The sequence below is a fragment of the Anomalospiza imberbis genome, chromosome 1 (assembly GCF_031753505.1).
Source record: "Anomalospiza imberbis isolate Cuckoo-Finch-1a 21T00152 chromosome 1, ASM3175350v1, whole genome shotgun sequence".
Lineage (NCBI taxonomy): Eukaryota > Metazoa > Chordata > Aves > Passeriformes > Viduidae > Anomalospiza > Anomalospiza imberbis.
In genome coordinates this window covers 131,884,469-131,905,719 of record NC_089681.1, presented here as the reverse complement: position 1 = coordinate 131,905,719, position 21,251 = coordinate 131,884,469, and the positions used below count along the sequence as shown (strand labels likewise).

The following is a 21,251-nucleotide window of genomic DNA, read 5'->3' as shown; positions in this document are numbered from 1 at the left end:
AGGGGCAGCCCCAGGGTACTGGACAGTAGTGAAGCTTGGTGGTGCCCTCAGGACCTGACAGTGAGATCTGAATCCTCTTATTGCTACAGCATTTATTAAGACTAGAATGAGCTGGTTATAGCAAAAATTGACAAGAAAGAAAAGCAAGTGTGCTCCAGTCAAAAACCACTGGTTCAATAACATCCAGTGTTCCCAGACATTATCACTTGACTCTACTGCCTTACTGCACCCTTTTTACTTTGCCATATATTTAAAGTAGGATACTATATACATGCAGAGAATTGTTTTCACCATGTGGGTGTCTCCTGACCACAGAGCGTAGTCACAGTTCCATCCACAACCTTGGACCTTGCGGTTCTCATTAGCCGCAGATCTTTCCTGCCCCTTAAGGTTTTGAGCAGGGCAGTGGGAGTCACCATGTTTAGGGAGTGGAGCCAAATGCAGCTTATGGAAATCTGAACCCTACTGGCTCCTCTCTCAGGAGTGACATTTCCTGGTTACTCTCTTAGTGTGGTTGTTTCAGATTTGTGCCATCCCAGCACTCAGTCTTTCCCAGTGTTCCTCATACATCTGGAAACCTTGCCTTGGAGGAGTTTAAAAAATTAGTATTCATAATGGGTTAATATATACCAGTAAGTCATATGACAACTGAAATCTTCCTCCCTTCCTCCCTCCCTTCCTTCTTTTTCACCCCCTCATTTTGACCATTTTTCAAGAGAAGTGAGATTGAGAGTTATCCCAGACCTGTTCATTCTTTTCCCTGTCTTCCAGGAAACATAATCTTTAGGTTCTTCTGTGTTCTGGACTATGCTTGAGTTACATCAGAAACATTATTATTATTTATAATATTTTATAACATTTATAATAATAATTAGTATTTGTTGTTGTTATTGTATTTTCACTGTTGATAAAGTGAAATGAAGCAACTTCTCTTAGCTGTGTCTTACCCTATTAAAGTCAGCTCACTTTCAGGCAGAATTTTCTTTCTAATATTTAACTAGTTTCAACAATTTATTTTACTTTACACATTGAAACAGTATGAAATACAACTTTTCTATTCCTTTGGTTCTAATGGTAAATATTTTTCTTCTCAATTAACCTTCAGTGTGGTATTTTCAAAATTCTGGGAAATTCTGTTATAAAAGTATTTTCTCTAAATTGTTAGTAGTTCTCTTATTATCTCACCTAATGAGAAAACTGTGTCCTAGCAATTGATACATAATGTCTGTCCATGAATATTTCAGCCTTACAGCCTGAAAATCAGATCCCATGGCAGCAGAGAGGATGCTGTTGCCTATAGCAAAATGAATGACAGTGTTTTGGGTCTGATTTCAAAGGCCTGATGGAGATTTTAACTTAATTTCATTTCACTGTTAATAATGTAGAATGTTTGCACACATAATATTTTTATAAGTTTGGAGGTAACAGGAATTGTAAGATCAGTAATAGTCTTCACTCCCACAAAAGGTTTGAGTGAATCCCTTCCATTCTTATTTATTTAAGTACTTCTGCTAGGTGTTTTGGGGAGTAGCTAGGCTATCTGCCTAGCACATCTGTCTTCTTTATGTGCAAGTTGTGATGTAATTTATTTAACACCTGTGGTACTGTGCACAGGAAAATTATGATGAACAGTTGCAGAAATTAATTATTAATTATTTGGCTTGCAACCATCTAGATGTTCGCTAAGTAACCACTTCAAGTACGTTCCATCTCTATCTCTTTTATTTCCTTTTTTTTCCTTCTTCAGCCTTCTAGTTTTTTACAATCACTTGTTCGATATTGGTGAAAAACACATTTTTAATTCTTTGGGGACTGAAGTCTCTCAGTGTTTCTATATTAATCTTAGCAATTAATAATATTGAGAAGATTGGTTACAACTTTTTCTCAGTGGGAAAAGGAGACCAAAAGATAAAAACAGTTATCATTTCTTGCTCTGATTAGTTTCTGAATATTTGCTGTGAAAATGGACTTGCTTAGCAAAGTCAGTCAAAGGAAATGACATCATAGAAGGTTAATACAGCCTTTTGCTGCTAGTTAATTCAACCTGGTGTTCATTGATCCGGTTCTCTAGCTCTGCTTTTCTACTTATTTGCCTCTCTTTGAGCAGGTTTTGTTTGTTTGTGTTTTTTGCAGGTCAGAATTAGCTTCTTGCTGTGATGCAGTTCACAATTTTATTGCTTCTCAAAACAACAGCCCACTGGGAAGTAACATGAGTTATGAAGTGGACAGTAAAAAGACTATCCTCATTACAGAGGACATTTTTAAGATGCTGCCTGTGGTAAGAACTGTATCATTTTCTTGTTATTATAATCACAGTATATATATTTTGGGTTAGTAATTGAGATACTGTGATTCCTCTGGAAGAGACCCATCAGCCCCTGTATACACTTTATGCACTTCTTTATTCACCTTTCAAAGTGGTGGGGTTTTTTTCCCCTTCTTCTGCAGTGGTAGAGGCATTTACAGATATCATAGATCATCGATTGGAGGTAGAGTTGCTACAGAACACTGGCTTGGCAGCCAATTGAATTCAGGAGCAAATACACTGAAAATGTTTACCTTGTTTTTATCATTCCCATTTTTAAAGGCATTTCAATCTGGAAGAGCATTTTATATTCCTCATATGCCCATGCCATTTCCAGTGCAGGCTTGGGCATGTAAGTTATGAAAGATATTTTGGTGGTAAACCTGATACAGAATAGCATAGAACATAATTGAGTAGAACAGAGAAATTTCAGTTGGAAAGGACCCACAATGATCACATGGTCCAACTGCTTGATCAATTCAGGGCTGACCAAGTTAAAGCAAGTTATTAAGGACATGGTCTAAATGCCTCTTAAACATTGACACCTGGGGACATCAACCTCTCTAGGAAGCCTGTTCCAGCGAGTGACCATCCTCTTGGTAAAAAAATGCTTCTTAATGGACAGCCTAAACCTCCCCTGGTGCAGCTTGGAACCATTCTGATGTGTCCTATCACTGGATACAATGGAGAAGAGATCAGCACTTTGCTCTCCCCTTCCCTTCCTCAGAGAGAAATGAGATTACTTGTTCTTTTCTCCAAACTATACAAGTCCAAAGCCCTCAGTCATTCTTCATAGGACATTCCTTCCAGCCCTTTCACTAGCTTTGTTACCCACTGGGGGAGGGTGTTTGCAGGTAGAAACACAGCTTGAGAAAAGGAATCAGATTTTTTACCTCAGGATTACAGTAGACATACAAGATCTTGAGACTAGACAAAGAGTTTGTATTTGGTTTCTTGAAGCTAAGAGCATATGGGAGCCCTCTTACCCATCTCTGGCATTCTTGGTTTGTGAGATCCCAGCTACCATGAGTCTAGTTTTTCCTAACACTGCTGTGAATCAGTCTTTACTGACTTCATTGCAATAGAGGATATAGTAATTCCAAATTTAAACTGGAGAAATGAAAAAGTAGTATGCTTTATGTGCACATATACGTGCTAAGGTAGCCAGAATTGCCCGGCCTTTGTGTTCTCCTACTGTCCTTTCAGAATTGAACAAAATATTTGAACATGTTATTCTGTTATATATTGCCAGGCAAATTCGATGTTTTCCACTTTCCACACACTTTTTGAATTGTTCATAACAGTGTCCCTTCTTGCTTCTCTTTGGGCAAGCTGATGAGAGAAGAAAGGCTAATTCTTCCCATAAGCAAGTTTTGACTCACTTTTACAACTGGGTTTAATTTCTGCAGTCAAAGTATCCCAGCTTTTGGCCTCTGGTAAATGTCAGTGCTCCCACAGCAGAAGAGGTTGAGCAAGATGTATGAAAAGTTTCTGAGACTGGGATAGCAGCCAGCTATATTAACATCAACCTAAATAGCGAACAATTTGCATTAATTTTCTAGGTTGTGAACTGTGCTAGTTCTCAAGTGGATGCACTTAGCTCCCCACTCAGCTTCCCCACTGCAAGACAGCAAGCTGTAATAAGAAGAGGAGCAGAGAGGGTAAACAGCCAGAAACAGTAACCTCTTCTGTGGGGCCTCACATTTACAAAGAGTTAAGTCAGAGCACGTCATTGTCCTTTACAGCATCTTCAGGTTCCCCTAAATTCATTATTCTGCTTCAAATGTAATTGTGTGATGACACAAGTGAGGAGAATTTACAAAGTTACCTTCTATTACCTGAGAAAGTAAATGACTATATGACAACCCCCAGTGCAAAGGAAAAAGGGTAAATTTAAACTGTCTTCAGTATAAATTAGTTCCTTTACTTGTCAAGGTTTCAATCCACTACTAGATAGTTTTAATGTTAAGTGTATTTAAAAGATACTCAGTTTTAACAATCCATTGTTATTCTGTCAAAGTTCTGTTATCAGAGGTAACAGTTCTCTGTTTGTTGGTGCCTATTTTTGGCTCTTGGCTGTCCAGGTTTGGCAATCCTGTCTGCTAAAGGGTGAATGCTTTTACTGGGATTTAACAGATTTAACCTGCAAGACCAATTAGACACAAAGAAACAATCAAAACACTTGTAAAGAATTGGCTGCATCTTTTTATTTGTTTGCAGTCCTCTCCTCTTTCAGTCTATCCCTTCAAGAACTGTGCTGTGGTTGGAAATGGAGGCATTCTGAAAAATTCCCGCTGTGGAGCCGAAATTGATAGTTCTGACTTTGTGTTCAGGTAAGAGCTGCTTCATTTTCCTTAAGTGTGTTCAACATTCTAAAAACTTGGCAGGATTGGAAGTGTGCCAATGCCTGTTTGTAGCAATGAGGAAGAATCTTGACAATTCATTATTTCTGCCTCTTTAAGGATACTTCTGCTTTGTAGTTTTCAGAATGCTGCTTTCTAATTAAAGAGCAGGCTGGATGATAAATGTATGATCTGTGATTGCTAAGTCACTTTGCAGTGATGTGAAATGTGATTATCTGAGAACCTGACATTTCTGGCCATTTAACATCCTTTAGGAGACTGGTATTAAATGTCACATGTGTATCTCTGGCTTAACAAAGCATTTGCTTAGCCATAGTTTGGCTCACCCGTGTAGCTACTTAATTGCCCCAAAATTTGTTTCATCTGTTACTCATTTAAAAAATTAAGCATTTATTTAAGTAGTGTTTTTAATCTCCCTGGATAGACTGGGAAAAAAACAGGCACACTTGGACAGTAATTTTGCCCACTCTCTCAGTATATGACTCACAGTTTGTAGTTCATGCAAAGAAACAGAGCAACAGAGGGGAAGGTTCTTTTCTCAGTGATGTCCAATCATACAGCATGCTGGATTTTGTTTCCTTTTCTTACTTTTACCTAAAATTTGGGCTTTTGAAAAGCTAAAAAAAAAAAAAAAAGTTTTTCTAGTTAGGTAACTGTTTTAATAAAAATCTGTACTAAGATGCTAAACTTACTAGGTGACTGAATTTAAGAAAATGATTTATTTATATTTTACAGAAATCATTGTTTCTGGGATAGGGCAAGTGATGCTGTTGTTAGAAGACACAGTAGAAGACTTTCAGCAGGAATGCATTGTTTAGGCAAGAGGGACAATATTTCCTAGAAGCCAGCATAGGGCATTCATAGACTGGCTCCTCCTGAGATTTTGACTGTGCTCCTGGTTTTGATACGATTTATGAAAATGAGTTCTCTGTGCCCTATTTTAACCATCTGTACAGTAGATTAAATATCGTTAGTAGAAGTGCTGTAAGCCTTATTTAATATTTGTAAAGTGCTTAGACATCCCTGGGAGCTGACGTGAAACTGTCATTGCACAAGAGAGGAATTTGCAAATAGAAACTGTAAATCATTTCTGGTGCACATCTGTTTAAGCAAGTGTTTCTCAATTTCAGGTGTAACCTCCCTCCAACCACAGGAAACATTAGCAAAGATGTTGGCAATAAAACAAACCTTGTGACTGTTAATCCGAGTATCATAGCTCAGAAGTGAGTACTGCTGCAAATCTGTTTCTGTGCAATGGTGTATAATTGTTTGACATCATTTAGATTTTCATGGAAATCCACTGGGATACCAGCATAGAGAGCAGTGCATGTAGATTACTTCATTAAGCCTTAGTTTCCATGTAAAAGATATACTATTCTAAATGGAAATCTTCTAAACCTGGCCTTTTTTGTAGAATAAAGGAATCTGCAATATCCAGATTAGCAAGATACCGTGGCTGATACTAGTCAGCAATTTATGGCAGAGTAAAATTGGTGATTGTAAGCCCAAGCCTCTTCTTTTTCCCCCATGACCCTCATGACCCCAAGCATTTAGAAAGGAATTGTAATCATAAATCAGGAAAGCCTGGAAATGTGTGTCTAACTCTATCAGCAGGACTGTGAGCACGTGTTCTTAGGTAATGTGCTTGGAGGCTGTTCTGATGAAGGCTGTTTCCTGAATGGCCCAGCCTCTGTAATACATTTTTTCAATCCATATGAAAGCTGCTTGCTCACACACTTTTTCTCAGCAGAGGTGGGGTTTTTTTCACCTTCTTGGTGAGAAGAAAAATCTAATAAGACCAGCCTGACTAATCTGACATCTTCAGCAGGCTGGAACTTCAGCTTATCTATGAAAAGGACTGCTGTGCCATGGTATTTACTGCTTGCTAATCTTACTGTATCTTACTGTCTGTCATAACTGTATTGTCAAAAGGACAACCTAAAGCAAAGCTTTTTTTTTTCCTCCTTGAAAGGAAGAAGGTAAAAGTACAGAGTACATAGAAATGACAAACAGGCATTTTTCATTGATTCAGGGATAGAACTTAATTTTTTGCAATGAGTACTATGTTAATGCTTACCCAAACTTATTTGACTTTAATGAAGATGAATTATTGGTTCTCCAAAACTAGATTTAGCTCATTGATGTTAATGCAGCTGCACAAGGATATGAGGAAGGGAAATTGTCCAATGACTCAGCATCCTTGGTGACTTCTGACCTGATCCGCAATTTTTCTGGACTTAATCAAAGTGTTCTGATACAGTCGTACCCATTTTTTAGCCAAATCAAGTCACACTAGGGTTAATAGGAGTTACACTGAAGAAAATGGGATATAAGCCTGTGGGAGGATTAAGTGAGAATACAAGAGGACTTTATGATTTTAAAAGAAGTATTTATTTAAATATTCAGAGAAAAATGTAAATGCTTTTGAAGAAGCAGCAGGAAGCAGCTTGGTACCATTTAGCAGAACCATGTTTGTTTATTCTCTCAGAAGACCTATTCCAACATTATTCCCTGTAATTTCTAATTCTTTGTTTGCATACTGGCTTCATCTGATGTTATTATTGTTAAGGCTAATCAGCTTTTGAACTGTGTTTGTCAGGGTGTAAAATGTAGGTGAACTCTCTTAAAGAAAAGCACAGCTCTTATGTGTCCTATTTAAAGTGGCCTACACTTCTTAAAGTGGCAGAGCTGGAAAGGAGATTGAGACACTTTTGAGTTGACCAGGTTTCTAGCTAAGGAAGAATAGAGATTTGAATTCTGTCCTGGAGGCTCAGTACTTTACACTGAGTAAAAACAGAAAATTCTTGTATCAGAGGCCAGAAATTCACCCTTCAACCATTTTTCCTAGACATAGGCTCAGTCATTTCTTGCTTGTTTTGGCTGTGTGACTCTTTCATGCACATAGGTTCAGGGTCAACAGGAGGGCCTGAGTCCCTCTCATTCGTTTTGTTTCAGAGTCTGGTGGTAATGGCACTTTTCTGGAAAGAAGAAGCTGCAAGTTTAAACCCCTTCAGGTTGAGAAAGGGTGTATCACTCCTTGCACTAATTTAGCTGTGCAAGAGGTAACTCTTCTATGAATATTTTGAATGGAAATGGCAGTGGCTGCTGTCCTCTGTTTCAAAGTGCTGCATGAAAAGAGGGTTTGAACCTACTCAAGTTATGAAGGGAAATTAAACCAATTTTTCCAGCTTCTGCTGGAGTAATTTGTAAAAAGTGGACTCTGATGACCTTTAAAAGGTGAAAATACTCTGCTGAAATAGACAACTACCTACAAAAGAGGACTCAGTCCTTTGAGTCCCTAAAGTGGTGGAAGCTCCATATATTTAGGTGATTCAGAAAATTCAGATCTATGGAGAACATGAGTTTAGTGATCCCCTTGCTTGCATCACTTCTCAGATAACTTGGGAATTTCACTAGTCAGTATTTGGGAGCACAGAATTATGCAGTGGTGAGAACTAAGACTCTTTGCTCTTTGTTGCGGACTGAAAGCATCTGAGAATAAATCCTTGTCATTTGTGAAGTTAGAGTTCTACGTCTTTATAGATCTCCATGTGTTCCTTTTGTGGTTGAAGGACATAAACGGGGATGCCTATATTTTTAGCTATTTTAAAAGTATATTCTGCACTTGAGCACACACTAATCTTTAACACTCCAAGACTGTTCACATGCATCCTTGGATTTCCACACAGGGCAGACACAGAGATTTTGAAGAGAGATTTTTGTGTATCTGTTGATGTAAGAAACACATTTCACAAACACATACAGTATATTTTGTAGTGCATGTATTTTTAAACAGAGAGAGTATGAGCACAATATTTTTTTGCATTCTTCTAATTTCTTGAATTGATCAATTCTGTAAACATGTCCTAGTCTCATTAGCAGTGAATTTGATCTGCTTCAGTATCTCCTGTGTTGCCAGTTCAGTCCTATGTAGTGTTCTTATTATACAAGAGTCAGACTTTTATAGCTGTACATACACCCTATTATATGACAACATATAATAGGGTGATATAAATTTGCAGTGTAGACAGACTGAACTGCTGCAGCATAGTTCATAACATCTTTGCAAGTGCAGTTGTGCTGTTCTGGTCTGTAATGTTTGTATCAATACTACATTCCATTCCTAAAATTTTGTACTTTGCAGATACAACAAACTAAATGAAAAGAAGACAGAATTTCTGGAAAACATTGCAGTCTATGGAGATGCTTTTCTTTTACTGCCGGCATTTTCCTTCAGAAGCAACACAGCCACTTCTTTTAAAGTATACCACACTCTGAAAGAGTCCAAAGCAACCCAAAGGGCAATATTTTTTCACCCCACTTATCTGAAAAGTCTTGCCCAGTTCTGGAGAACTAAAGGTGTGAAAGCCTACCGGTTGTCATCTGGTTTTATGATCACTAGTGCTGCTCTTGAGCTGTGTGAGAATGTGAAGCTCTATGGCTTCTGGCCTTTCTCAAAATCCACAGAGAAGATGCCAATCAGCCACCACTATTATGACAACCAGCTGCCTAAACCAGGTTTCCACGCAATGCCCAAAGAATACAACCAGATCCTTCAGCTTCATGGCAAAGGCATTTTGAAGTTGCAGTTCGGTAAATGTGAATCAGACTAAAAAGGTAGGTCCCATTCTTACCACATGAAATGTCTTTATTTCACTAGTGTGCCAAGGGAAAACTTGCTTTACAAAGTGTGAGTCTGTTCTTCCTTAGAGAGACATTTCTACGTTACTCTCAATGAAGGTTGTATTTCCACATAAGTGAAAGATTGAATCTTTCTGAATAAATATGTATTACAGAGTTGAGAAATGTTTTCCAATTGTGACTATTAGAAGGGGAGCATAGCTAAGTACAAATTATCCCCATAAATCATAGTCAATCAGAAGTGTCTCCTTGTCTCAGATACGTGTCTCTGCCAACTTTGGTTTGGTATCGGTTCCCAGGTACCAGCCTCCTTTAAGAATTACTTTATTAAGGGCATTCAGACATTGTGATCTTCAGAAGGAGACACCTAATCCTGGCCCAGCCTTTCCATGTGTATACAGAGAGCAGAGTAAGGATGGGGATTGTTCCATGAAGGGGAAGTATGCATCTATGGCCTTGTTGCCTCTTGTTAACAGGTAAAGATTTGAGCAGTGTGTGCTCACAGCCCTGGGCTGCAGAGCAGCTTGCAGATGGCAATGAGGGAGATGCCATACACTACAGCAGATCTTGCTGAGCATTTTATCTAGAGGCAGCTCAGAATCTGAAAGTTACAAATATAGGATGAAGTGTCATTCCTTTTCCTCTGTTCTATCTGTCCCAACCCCTTGAACCTCTACCTTCTGTGTACTGCCTCAGAGAAATGCAGCACAGTCTGGCCTCTGACCTTGAGCCAATTTACTGTGTACACACTAGAGATGACTCTGAAAATATTTTTCTGCATGTTTTCAGTCTTGATTTCCCCTGTAGACAAAGTAGGACAAATTTGTATAAATACTTCTTCATCTTTTAAGCTAACTCAGAAATTCCTGAGCTCACAATACTGTTGTCAGAGTCTCCTTTCACAGACCTCTATTTTTCCAGGGGGTCCAAGTTAATATAATACTAAGTGAAGTAGAACTCCCATTATATACTATATACTTTAATTGGACTGATGTATTCTCATGACTGTATTGCTCAAGTTAAATAAATAGCATCATCTTGTTCAAGCCAGAAATTTCAAGCTTAAAAGCTAAGGGTGCTTTTCTTCTGGCTAGTTTCTGAAATGTATTTGAAAATATCCTTTTTTGATATTTAGAAAACATGTTGTCAAAGATATGTTCGCACTTACTTTATCATCAGAGAATGCTAAGTTTTAAAATAGCAGATTGTAAGTACCAGGAAGGCACAATTTTGTTCAATTTCAAGGGTTTTTTAAGAAATAGAAAAATAAATGGCTTTCAGAATATTAGAATAATATAAAACCTGTGAGAAGAGACCTAGAATCCATATAGTGAATCCATTCTTCTAGTCCATGGCAGGAGATTACCTAGGAGGAATCGAATTGTATATATATCCACTTTCATTTTTTGCTTGTAAAAGGTTGCAGCATATTGGAAAGGTTAACAAATACATAATGTATTTTTTCTTAGTGGCTAAGCTGTTTATATCCAGCAGTTTCCATTGTATTTGTTATTCCTATAATAAAAATCATTAGAGACATACTATGTAATTTTAATTGTAGTAACTATATGAGCTAAGAAAATGAAAGCCAGCTCCTTAGAAATATTTACTCTAGAGAGAAGAAGATAGAAGCCACAAAAATCTTTAAGTATCTTTATGTGTTAATTAAATGATGTCCATGATTGATAGACTGAAAACCACTTGTGGCCAAATTTGCCAAAAAAGCTGTAAAGGAAAAAAAAAAAACCACAAGAAGAATAAGTTGTGCTGCTCTATTTGCACTTATATTTACAAAGAGAAAGCAAAAGAAATGCTTTCAGTATGAGCTACCATTCTGCTAGTATTAGCAACTATTAGAGATAGTTGAAATTCTGTAATGAGTATATTTTACTGAAGATGACCTTTTCTAAAAATTCAACCATCTCCTTTCTCTTTTCAATTTCCCTTTTATGTTCTTCTCCATGCTCTGTGTTCTTTCCTCTTAGTGGGTAGCTATAGGTTCCTTACACCAGTAAGTGCCCACAGAAGGCTCAGGCAGAACCTCCCACACACATTACTGGGACACAAAAGTTTGCTGCTGTAAATGAGAAGTGAAGGAAGCTTCTCTGCTGGGAGCACCTGTAGGTAGATTATAACTGCATCCCAATTAATCACTTTTGGCAATATTGCTCCTAAACACCCTCCTTGCCAGTGGAATTTTTTTTTGATTGGCTAGAGAGAATTGTCAGATGTGAGAGCCCTGTTTATACAATGTGGGGAATTCTGCCTTAATATCCTCTCCTGTACCTGTATGATTACATTCAACAGACATGTACAAGTCGTGACTAAAGTCAGTGCCCACCTATCACAGAGGGTCAAACAGAAAATGCAGCAAAAGCAAAATATTGAAATATAATTAATTATATTTTTTATATTGTATTAGATTACCAAATCATTTTTGCTATGCAGCTGAAGGAAGTCTTATTTGTTCATTGGTTTAACCTGATAAGGGCATGTCATTAGCTTCAAGTAAATGTAGGTTCAAGGAGGGGAAATGACCTAATTCATATTTAAAAATAGAAAAAAAATATGATTAGAAAAATTTTCAGATGATAAATTAATCAGACTGGCATAAATTTGATTGCCCAGAAGCCTGGTTAAAATGCAAATTTTGTCTGACCGAGAATCCATCAGGTTTTCTGTTTGCTAGGAAAAGACAGCAGGGCAGATGAGTATGTGTTGCTCTGACATACAAAACAGTAACATTAAGAATCTGCTTGGAGGAGTCAGTCAACACAAATAAAGACCACAGAAAGGAAGAATGAAACTGAGACTCTGAGTCTGGGGAAGAAAATAGTGCTCAGTTGTCTGAGCAGAAGGACTCAGGGAGGAGGGCTTGAGCAGAGGTGTGCAGGTGGTTAGGTGGGAAGAACTGCTGAACTCTCCGCTGCATATCTTTCCAGGAAAGTAAAAAGTAGGTATGAGTTTTTTAACTCCAGCCAAATGATTAAATGTGATCTATTTCGGACAGAGAGCAGCAGTGACTCCCTCCACTCAAGGTGGAGCTGCCAGAGCAGCATATTGTAAAGCAGGGGGATGCCTGCTTACTTCCTCAGCAACTAACATCAAAAATAATAATTATTTTCCAAAGTCTGTCAGCATGTGATATTTTTTTAATCTTGAAATTTGCTGCAATCCAAGTAAGTGATAAATACTGTTACACATAACCTATTTATAACTGTAGAATGCCTACATGAGCTTAAATGCTCTTGAAATTCTTTTGTGCTTGTGGTGTTCCAGTGTAGCTAGAGAAATAAGAACTAACCCACAGTTCAGTTATAATTACCTTGAGCAAAATGATAGCACATTTTAAAATAAGGACATCTCTGGATTCCTGTCAAACAGCCAAATTGCAGACTGTTCTTGACTTGGGCAAATATTATCAATGTGAAATTAGTAGATATTGAAAGAAAGGTTTTCTGCCTTAGAACACCTGCAGTACTGCTTTTAAGCACACGCTTTGCTCATGCATTCAGTGAATTAAATTTACATGTTAAGAATATCAGTAATGAAACAAGTGGAGATAAATTGTTTCTCTTTTAACTAAAACCTATCAGAATAGAAAAGTATAGATTAAATCAAATGAGAATTTATGTTAGATTTCAATTCAAATGAGTAAGTATTTACATATCTAGAAGGGCTTTGTTTTGGTTTTCCACAGGAGAACTATCCTATTGAGGAAACAGAATAATTGCAATCTCTGGCGATTTCAAAATATGAGTAAGATAATATAATTTAGAGCATATCCATATTCAAATTAGCAATGGATGTGTCCCCATGAAGATGCTTGCTAGACCTGCCTTAGTTACTTTAGGAAGCCTGAAGAGTGTGGAGCAGCTGCGATAAGTGTAAGCGGTTGTGGGGGTATCCAAATTAAGGAGTCCTCCTTTAGAAAGAGCAGATGCTTGAGTTAGACCAGGCACGAGCATTCCAGCTTAGCCAGGAGAATTCTGAGAGCCTGTGATTCTGTATAATAGATCTCACAGACTCACAGCCTGAAAGACAGATGAAAAACTGATGCAGAAGGTGCAATGCATACAAAGACTAAACTATTGTCTTATTTCTAGTATAAAAAGCAGTTTTTTCCACTAAACAAGAAATACCAATAACATACTTTATTGTTTTAATTTCAGGGTGATGATCCTAAGGAGACAATTTATCTCAGCAGTTCGGTGTTGGATTTGATCTGATGTGATTTTGTGAGCATTAAACTGCATATAATACAGTTCTACAGTAATGCTACAATAGAGAAATATTTTACACTTGGGGAGAAAAGGGATTGATTTTTTCACAGAGTGACTGCTACATTTAAAAAAATTGGAATGGTCATTTTTTAAAATACAAAGTAACAATTATTTGAAAAACTCCTTACTGCTGGTTTAATGGTAGCAAAGCACAATCTCAGGATGGTGGCAATATGTGACATTCATCATGTTTTGCTTCTAGAGGATAATTAAAATATTTTGACAGAAGATCTCTCGTTTTGTTGGTATCACATAGCATAGGCAATAGTCTCTGTGTGGTGGCTGCATGAGTTGGCAGTGAACGTTGTCAGTTAAGAACTTCATCCCGTAAATACTGGCATTTTCCTACGTGAGAGAAGTGATGAGAAGAGCTGCAGAGGAGTAATTAATTCAGAGCCATGTCATTCTTAGTTTGTCCCAGGGTGCACAGTTGAGAAAATCCCTCAGGTCAGAGGTAGTTAAGTGGTTTATGGGCTTTCATTCTGTGGGCAGTAAGTAGTGCTGTGGATTTAATGGGCTTTCATTTTGTGAGCAATGGATGATGCTGTGGATTTAGTGGGATCACTCATATGAGTGATATTAATTCTGAGAACAAGTGTATGAAGGACCAGAGCTTTATAATTACTAATGAACCACTCTACTTGCTTGTGTTCCTGTCTAAGGTCCAATTCAGCTCCAAAGGAGGATTGTGAACCTGGTTCCACACAACAGTCCCCAGGGTCCTGGCAGGGCATGACTTTGCACACGTTCTTGCTATTCCAGTTCTGTGTCTTGGTTCATACGTGAGATGGAATTTCCATTAGAAAGATGATGGGTACCAAGCCTGTAATTCAATTTCTTTTCATGTAGTAGAGCTTGTATTCATATGTGACTACAGATAATGCAACTGCATTAAGCATTATTAGAAGAATGTTCCTCTTAACCATCAACCCCAAACTCTCCTACACCAGGATGAATGAGAAAACTGACTAAATTCCCCTAATTTATAACCTGTGTAGTTCTTTAAGTTTTCCATATGGTCTGAGAATACACGTGGAGCAACATCCTGCAGCAAGAGAAAGTGAAATATCAGCCCAGTGGAAAGAATAATTTTAACATTTACAGGAGCTTTGACAAGAAGTTGTACCCTAGCTGTTACTGCTTATATGCTAATATATGCTTACTACAGAAAGCAAGCAAACAAAATTTAAAAATTATAACAACCAGATTCTGATAAGAGTTCCACTGACTCTTTTGAGAGTCCTTTGAATGGTCAGTTCAAAGACAGAGTGTCCTTCTTTTACCCTCAGATACTATCAGGTATTTTGCTTAGTAAAATTCCTTTTGCTGCTCCAGCATTAAATCCCAAATCAACTGATTTAAAGAGCATTCAGTATTCCACTCTTTGAGGATTATATCTGAAAAAAAAAATCCCACTTAAATGAATTGGACCTTATAAAATAAAGTTCAGAAAAGCTTTTTAAATTTATACTTCATAAGAGCATTAAAGTATTGTAATATTTGAATGCTTACCTTGCAGCAGTTTCACAATCATATAAGCACTCCTGGAAGTATTAGAATCGATCATTATGGTTACAGGCCTGTTGATTGAGACACATTCAGTATCTGGATCCATTTCTTGGATAATGATATCAGAATCCAGTATTATTCCTACCTAAGCAGAAGTATCCATAAATTTTGACTGCAAATATGAGCAATAAAGTCCATTTTTGAAAATAAGGGGTAAAAAGTACATAGTGCTTTGAGGCAATAACTGATGCCACTAACAGACATGTGGACCTCTGAGTGTCAGTAGAGCCTTTAATGGAAACAAAGACAGCAGAATTGAGCTGATGAGTCCATCTGCATTACCAGCTGGTAAGTGGAAGCGGGGAGCACAGGGGTTTGATTTGCTTTGATCTGTTCTAGTTCCAGCACCACAATCCACATTTTTTCTTCCCCAGCTGTGAGATTTTTGCCATTTTCTGTCCACAGTATCTGCTGCTCACGTGCAGAGGGCTGGCTGCTGAAAGAGCCTGCACCCATGTTATGAGTGTTATGGATGATTGCCTATTGCAACATCCTAGTTACAAATCAAAGACAAATTTGCTCCCTAAAGAGCATCTCCTCTGCTATAAATCACTCACGTGGAGTGTTTTTTAATAGAAACTGTGCAAAGTGATGTAGTTGTCCTTTGGGTGATGCAAACAGCTGAGGTTGAGGACAACCTTGCTGCATTTTGTCCAGACAGACAAAGACACACCTGTGTTCATGTAAGTACTGTGACTTACTCCAGTCTAGTGTAGAGCAGTGAGGTGATCTTGGCTGTGTAACAGATACATGGTTTATTTTGGGGAAAATTCATACACCTTTTGCGGGTTTTTGCATAGTATCCAGAACAATTGCAAGTGCTCTGTGTGCATGTAGAGATAATGCAAGATCATTCTTTGCTAAGACTAACTTCAATTAACTACTTAGCCTGAGTAAAGGGGCAAAACCTGGTTGTGTGAAGTAGAAGATGGGGAGAGGAGAAAAGTAATTTATTGGCAGCAACTTTTTTCAAAAGCATTTGTTAGTTAGTAACATGTGGCACTGTCTCGGTGAATAAATGTAAACAGTCTACCATAACTCACCACAAAGAGAGGAAGTTACTCTGTGTCAGAACTATTTCTGTGCAGCTACATTATTTCAAAAATACATGTATTAGTGTTACCAGAAAGCTCATCAGAATACATTTTAAGGGAGGTTTAGCCAAAAACAGGAAATCTGTTCTGGCTTCCTTGATGAAAAGAGGTCTTAACTGAAGGAATGTGATGTAGCACTCACAATTGTGAGCAAATTGAAATTTCTATAGTATGGACAGCCACTGACTTTTTAGCACTGTTTCCACAAAGTTTAAACTTGCCAATGACTTGAAGACCTGATCTTCCACACTCTCAAGGCTCTCAGCGATTTATGTGGACCACAGGGCTGATAAGAAATGCTTGAAGGAATTGTTGACCTTTCCTACCCTTTCCTACAAATGCTCTTAACTCTCCATAGAATAAAAATATACTCTGTTACACTTTAGATTAAGATCCTCTGGCCTTGCTCCAGACATGAAGTCAGTATGAGATGTTAATTATATCCACTTCACTCTACAGGAGGGCAGACATTGTACTCAGCTTTATTATAGCTACTGGTGCTGTGTACTGGGTGGCTTGGTGATATTAATTTGGATGCAGGCTGAGCAAGTTAGTAGTGGCATTTCTGCATCACAAGGTACCATCAGATTGATCAAGACTTGCTGAAGTACTCTCACTGTGGGAAATGATGTTGTCTTGGGTAGCTGAATACATTAGTTCTCATGTATTTTTACACCTGTGCCAGGTTAATAATAATAATAAATGGATTTTGTACCTGGCTGGGAATGTTTATGACACTTGCAAGACTGAGCCAACATCAGTTTGGATTAAGGATCCTTGACCAAAGGTTAGTAAGGACCTTTCAATTCCCTCTTATTTCACATCAGGAATATTCGTTTTTAGGGTTTGTGGACCTCCAGTGCTGTCACATGCTGTAGAATGAATGTTGAGATTAAATAGTTTTCTAAAGATAGAAACACTGTGCTAATATTTCCACTGTACCTTTGCAGAAGCTGACAGTGTCCTTGCACGACTGCATCACAGCATCATTTGATTAAAGCCTGCCTGGCTGCTTTTATTCCTTTTTCTCTTCTGAATCTCTAATGTTGCATTCTCCTTCTGGATTCAATGCTGCCTTGAGTTGGTTATTTGTCTTTACCCTGTGGAGTGCTATGCAGCCCTGTTTAGTGTCTTAGGGAGTTTGTGTGACTGTGAGTCAAACACTGCTATGCTTGCAGCATAGTAAAATATGCTGTAAATGACTGGGTTTACACCTGAAGGAAGGTGGCTTGGTGTGATATTCACATGTCCTAACTGCAGGTGCTAAAGTTGGTCTGTAGCTCCATGGTGACTTAAGCTGGAATGGCTGCAAGGTCCAGTCCCCATACTTGTGCTGCCCCCATCCCTGCATGCCGTGTCTGGCCTCAACCTGTCCCACACCGAGCTCTTTTGGCACTCTGAGATGGTGAAACCCTACCATGGCAACAGAATGAGAAAATCAGTTCATGCCAAGAGACAGAGGAACTTAACAGTCAAAGCAAAGGAGGGGTAAAACCATGCAGGTGGGATTGTAAGGACATAACAAGTGCCTTTTGTTATCTGACAGCTGTTGGACAGACCCAGTGGTCCCCTGAAAGCTTGACCAAGTTCAGAAGGTAACATCTCTGAGGGTCTCCCTGGTCAGAAGGGAGAGATGGGCCCCTGCAAGGGGGATTGGCAGCGCAGCAGCTGTTCCAGTGGGCTGGAAACCATCTCTCCCTGTGGTGCCAGAAGGTGCTTAAGGCATCTACACTAAGGACTCCAGGTGCCTACACTGCTGATTATTGCTTACACTTCTCTCTTTCCCATTACAGTCATTTTAACAAGCTGGTGACCCCAGCAGATTCAGAAATGATAAGCAGAAAAAATTCTCAGTTCACTGATGGTAAACTTGCATAAACTTGCTTGTTATTCAGTATTCCTTTGTGTTCAGCCTCTTCTAATCCCAGCATCTAAAACAGCATCTGCAGAGAAAAGAGATGGACGAAGCCTGAGGGGGTTGAGACCAGTTACTCTCACTTTGATTCTCATTCCTTTGTACAGTAGTGAGATGACTGACATACCACCATGCTTGACATAAGGTGAAATTTTCTGTCTTGAGTGACTCAGGAAAAGAAACTAAATTATCTGGGTGACTTCTGACCTTCTGTGGCTCTCTAAATTACTAACAAAATATTCCTGTTGTTAGGTATTAGTTGATTTTATTCAGTGCAAATATCTGGATCAGTTAATTCATCTGGGTTTATTGAGCATGTACACCTTGAGCCTGCACAGATTCTGTGGTGGAGCTGCAGCCCAACACAGTAATCTAGGTTTAAATCCATGTGACCTACAGATCTTTTTTTGTCCTGTCACTTGCTCTCCTGTGACAAATTTGTGGAGGGAGGTACTGAATATCCAGGCAGTAGCTCCTCCAGGGACACTCAGGTTCACAAAGCACACATCCACCTGTATACAGGAGTCTGTGAGATCAAACCCAAGGACTATTCTGTGGAGTGCTTTATTCTGCAACAGCTTTAACTCAAACAGCTGATAGCTGCTTGCTGCATGCTCTGAAGCAGTAGACTTCTTACATGTGAGACTTTTAGTTAAACTTACCTTAGCTGAAAATACTCAAAGCCAATTAATCCTTCATCTTGTGGTACTTCAGCAGCAGATCTCTTTAATCTCTAGGTCTGCTAGCCAATAACAGTGATAAGGGGGCATGTAGTTATTTTAGAAGGCCTGACTCTTTATTTTGAATTTTGTCATTTTAGGCAGGACCATCCTTTTCTGAGTTTCTGGACAGAAAAATTTCAAATTCTGCTAATCTCTCAGGGTACTCTGGGGAAATCTTTAAGGCTTTTCACCCACAGCATACAACAAGATGGCAGATTTATATTTATTAACATTTGTTCCAGATTTTCATAAAGTATTTAATTGGCTCAAAATTATCATTATGATCAAGTAGAGCAGAAACACTCTGCAGCCTGCCACTGAACAAAGGGACTATTGCTGTTATTTGGTGGTCTCCGTTCATAAGGGCACATTTCGGAATACCTTCCTATTCTGGGAACACGGCTCACCAGAGGAGTGACCCGGGGTTACTGGGTTACAGCTACAGGAGTAAGTGTCAGTGTGCTCTCGGTGTCGAGATTCCAGCAGTGCAGCGAGAGCTTAACAAAATGGGAGTACATCAGCTTGAGCTTGCCATCGACAAGGAGTCAGTGTAGGACTGTGATGTGTGGTGAGTGAGCTCACATCACTATGAGCATGGGCAGTAACTGCCCTTGGGTGCAGGTGTCGGCAGATGCTGGTTTAAGGATGTAAACAGTCTGGCTGTGACTGGAGCCAGCATCCTCGTGTTGACATCAAAAGAACATTCAAGTCTGTCTTTCGCTAAATCCTGATGTACCTTCAGCAATACATCAGTGCTTGTTGTTGCACCTGGTACTTCTGTGTCTTGTCTTTGTTTCATCCCTCTTTTCTCCAGTGAAGAAGAAAACTCGGAGTGCATGATGGAAGTATTTAATGATCCCATCATGGTTTCAAGGCAAGAGCCCATCAGAATGAATAATGCAAATGGTTGTGACAGGATAGCCTATTGTCAATATTGCTGGCTTTAAATTCCTCACTGTTCACTTTAGTCCCTGACAAGAGGAGATTCTTCACAGCAAGTCTGTAGGCCAACAACATGTTAGGCTTCTCACCTCTTGGCTCGGCTGTGGGATGTTTCCCTAAAAACACTTCCTCCTTGGTCTATTTATTGTCAGTATTTACAACACAAACCCATTCTTGAAATCCTGTGACATTAAAGTGTAACAGCTGACATTTCTGCATTTTTATATGTACTATTTATATAGTGGCTTCATATGTATTCCTTATGGTAATATTCTTTATATTCTTTTGAGTACCTAATTAAAATTATTTAAAATAGTCTTTTTTAATGCCACCAGAGTAAAGTGTGTGGGAAGTTACATAATGCCACCTCAAAAACAGTCATATACAAGCCAAAATAATTGTCAAGGTATTTAACTGATTTCTGGAGAAATATTTTTGTTAGTCATTGGGACACTTGCATCTTAGATTTATCTTTTTAAGACAGGCCTCAGAGGCAACCTCTGCTTCTGATTCAATTCAAGATCTGCAAAGGACAAAACAGGTGAATGGAGAGGTCCTACACAGGGCTGCTCCTCAGTGATGGCAAATGTGTGGCTTTTCTTTTCAGAGATTGGTCCATGACCCAAAATGTAGTTTCATAAAATTACCATGATAGCTTTTGCCCAGAGGTTTCATTCTCTCTTAAAATGTGTATTGTTTGCATTCATTTCAGCTCCATTCTTTCCAATGCAATTGTCAAGGCAGAGCTTACTCCCCCGTGGGGCTGGTATAATTGTGCTCCTCCACATGCACCAAGCTCTCTGAAGCTGCTAGTGTAGGCTCTGCTACTGCTGTTCCAAAAAGGTTCCTCAAATTCTCTCAGTGCTGAACTTATTTATGTTTTCAGATGTGAACTTGATATTGTCTGAGTAGAATGTGTGCAGCGTAATATAGAAATGTCTCTGCGCAGGGTTTAGGAGGAGGCAGGAGCCCCTCAGCCATGTGTGTGCTTTTATTACAGAAAACCAAGATGAAGTTGTATTGGTGTACTGCAGCTGGTTTAATCTGTACTTTGTTTTCCTGTTTTAAGTGCCTGATGATTTTTTTGTCAAGGAGGTCATGGTTTCATTGTTATAAGGCATACATAGAATTCTGTACTTGTTACCTGTTCTGTAATAGAATATTTTTGCAATTTATGTTTGGAAATAAAGACTTAGTAGGCATAATTGTGGTGTGTTTTTTCTTTTGTGAATTCCTGAGACTAAACAACCAAAAATATGTCTCCTGGGGCAGCAGCATATAAAATGCATTAGTCTGAATGCTCTAGAACAGTATTAGCAACTGACGGTAGAAATATGGACAGTTCCCTAAAATTGTGCAAGGAAAAAAGCAAGCTGTGCTTAAAGGCAAGTATAGGGGGTTGGGGCACTGGTGCATG

The 21,251-nt window shown here is 38.7% G+C and overlaps 1 protein-coding gene across 4 annotated transcripts in view; it reads left to right on the top strand.

Moving 5' to 3' along the window:
* Positions 1-21,039, top strand: part of ST8SIA6 (ST8 alpha-N-acetyl-neuraminide alpha-2,8-sialyltransferase 6) — a 45,924-nt gene extending 24,885 nt beyond the window's left edge. For all 4 annotated transcript variants that reach the window (XM_068212269.1, XM_068212285.1, XM_068212277.1 and 1 more), the window contains 5 exons: positions 2,134-2,278; positions 4,526-4,638; positions 5,799-5,891; positions 8,813-9,285; positions 13,482-21,039. In XM_068212269.1, the coding sequence (XP_068068370.1) occupies positions 2,134-2,278; positions 4,526-4,638; positions 5,799-5,891; positions 8,813-9,281 (820 nt within the window). In that variant the 3' untranslated portion in view covers positions 9,282-9,285; positions 13,482-21,039. The remainder of the gene's footprint in view (positions 1-2,133; positions 2,279-4,525; positions 4,639-5,798; positions 5,892-8,812; positions 9,286-13,481) is intronic.
* The last annotated feature ends 212 nt before the right edge of the window (positions 21,040-21,251 follow it).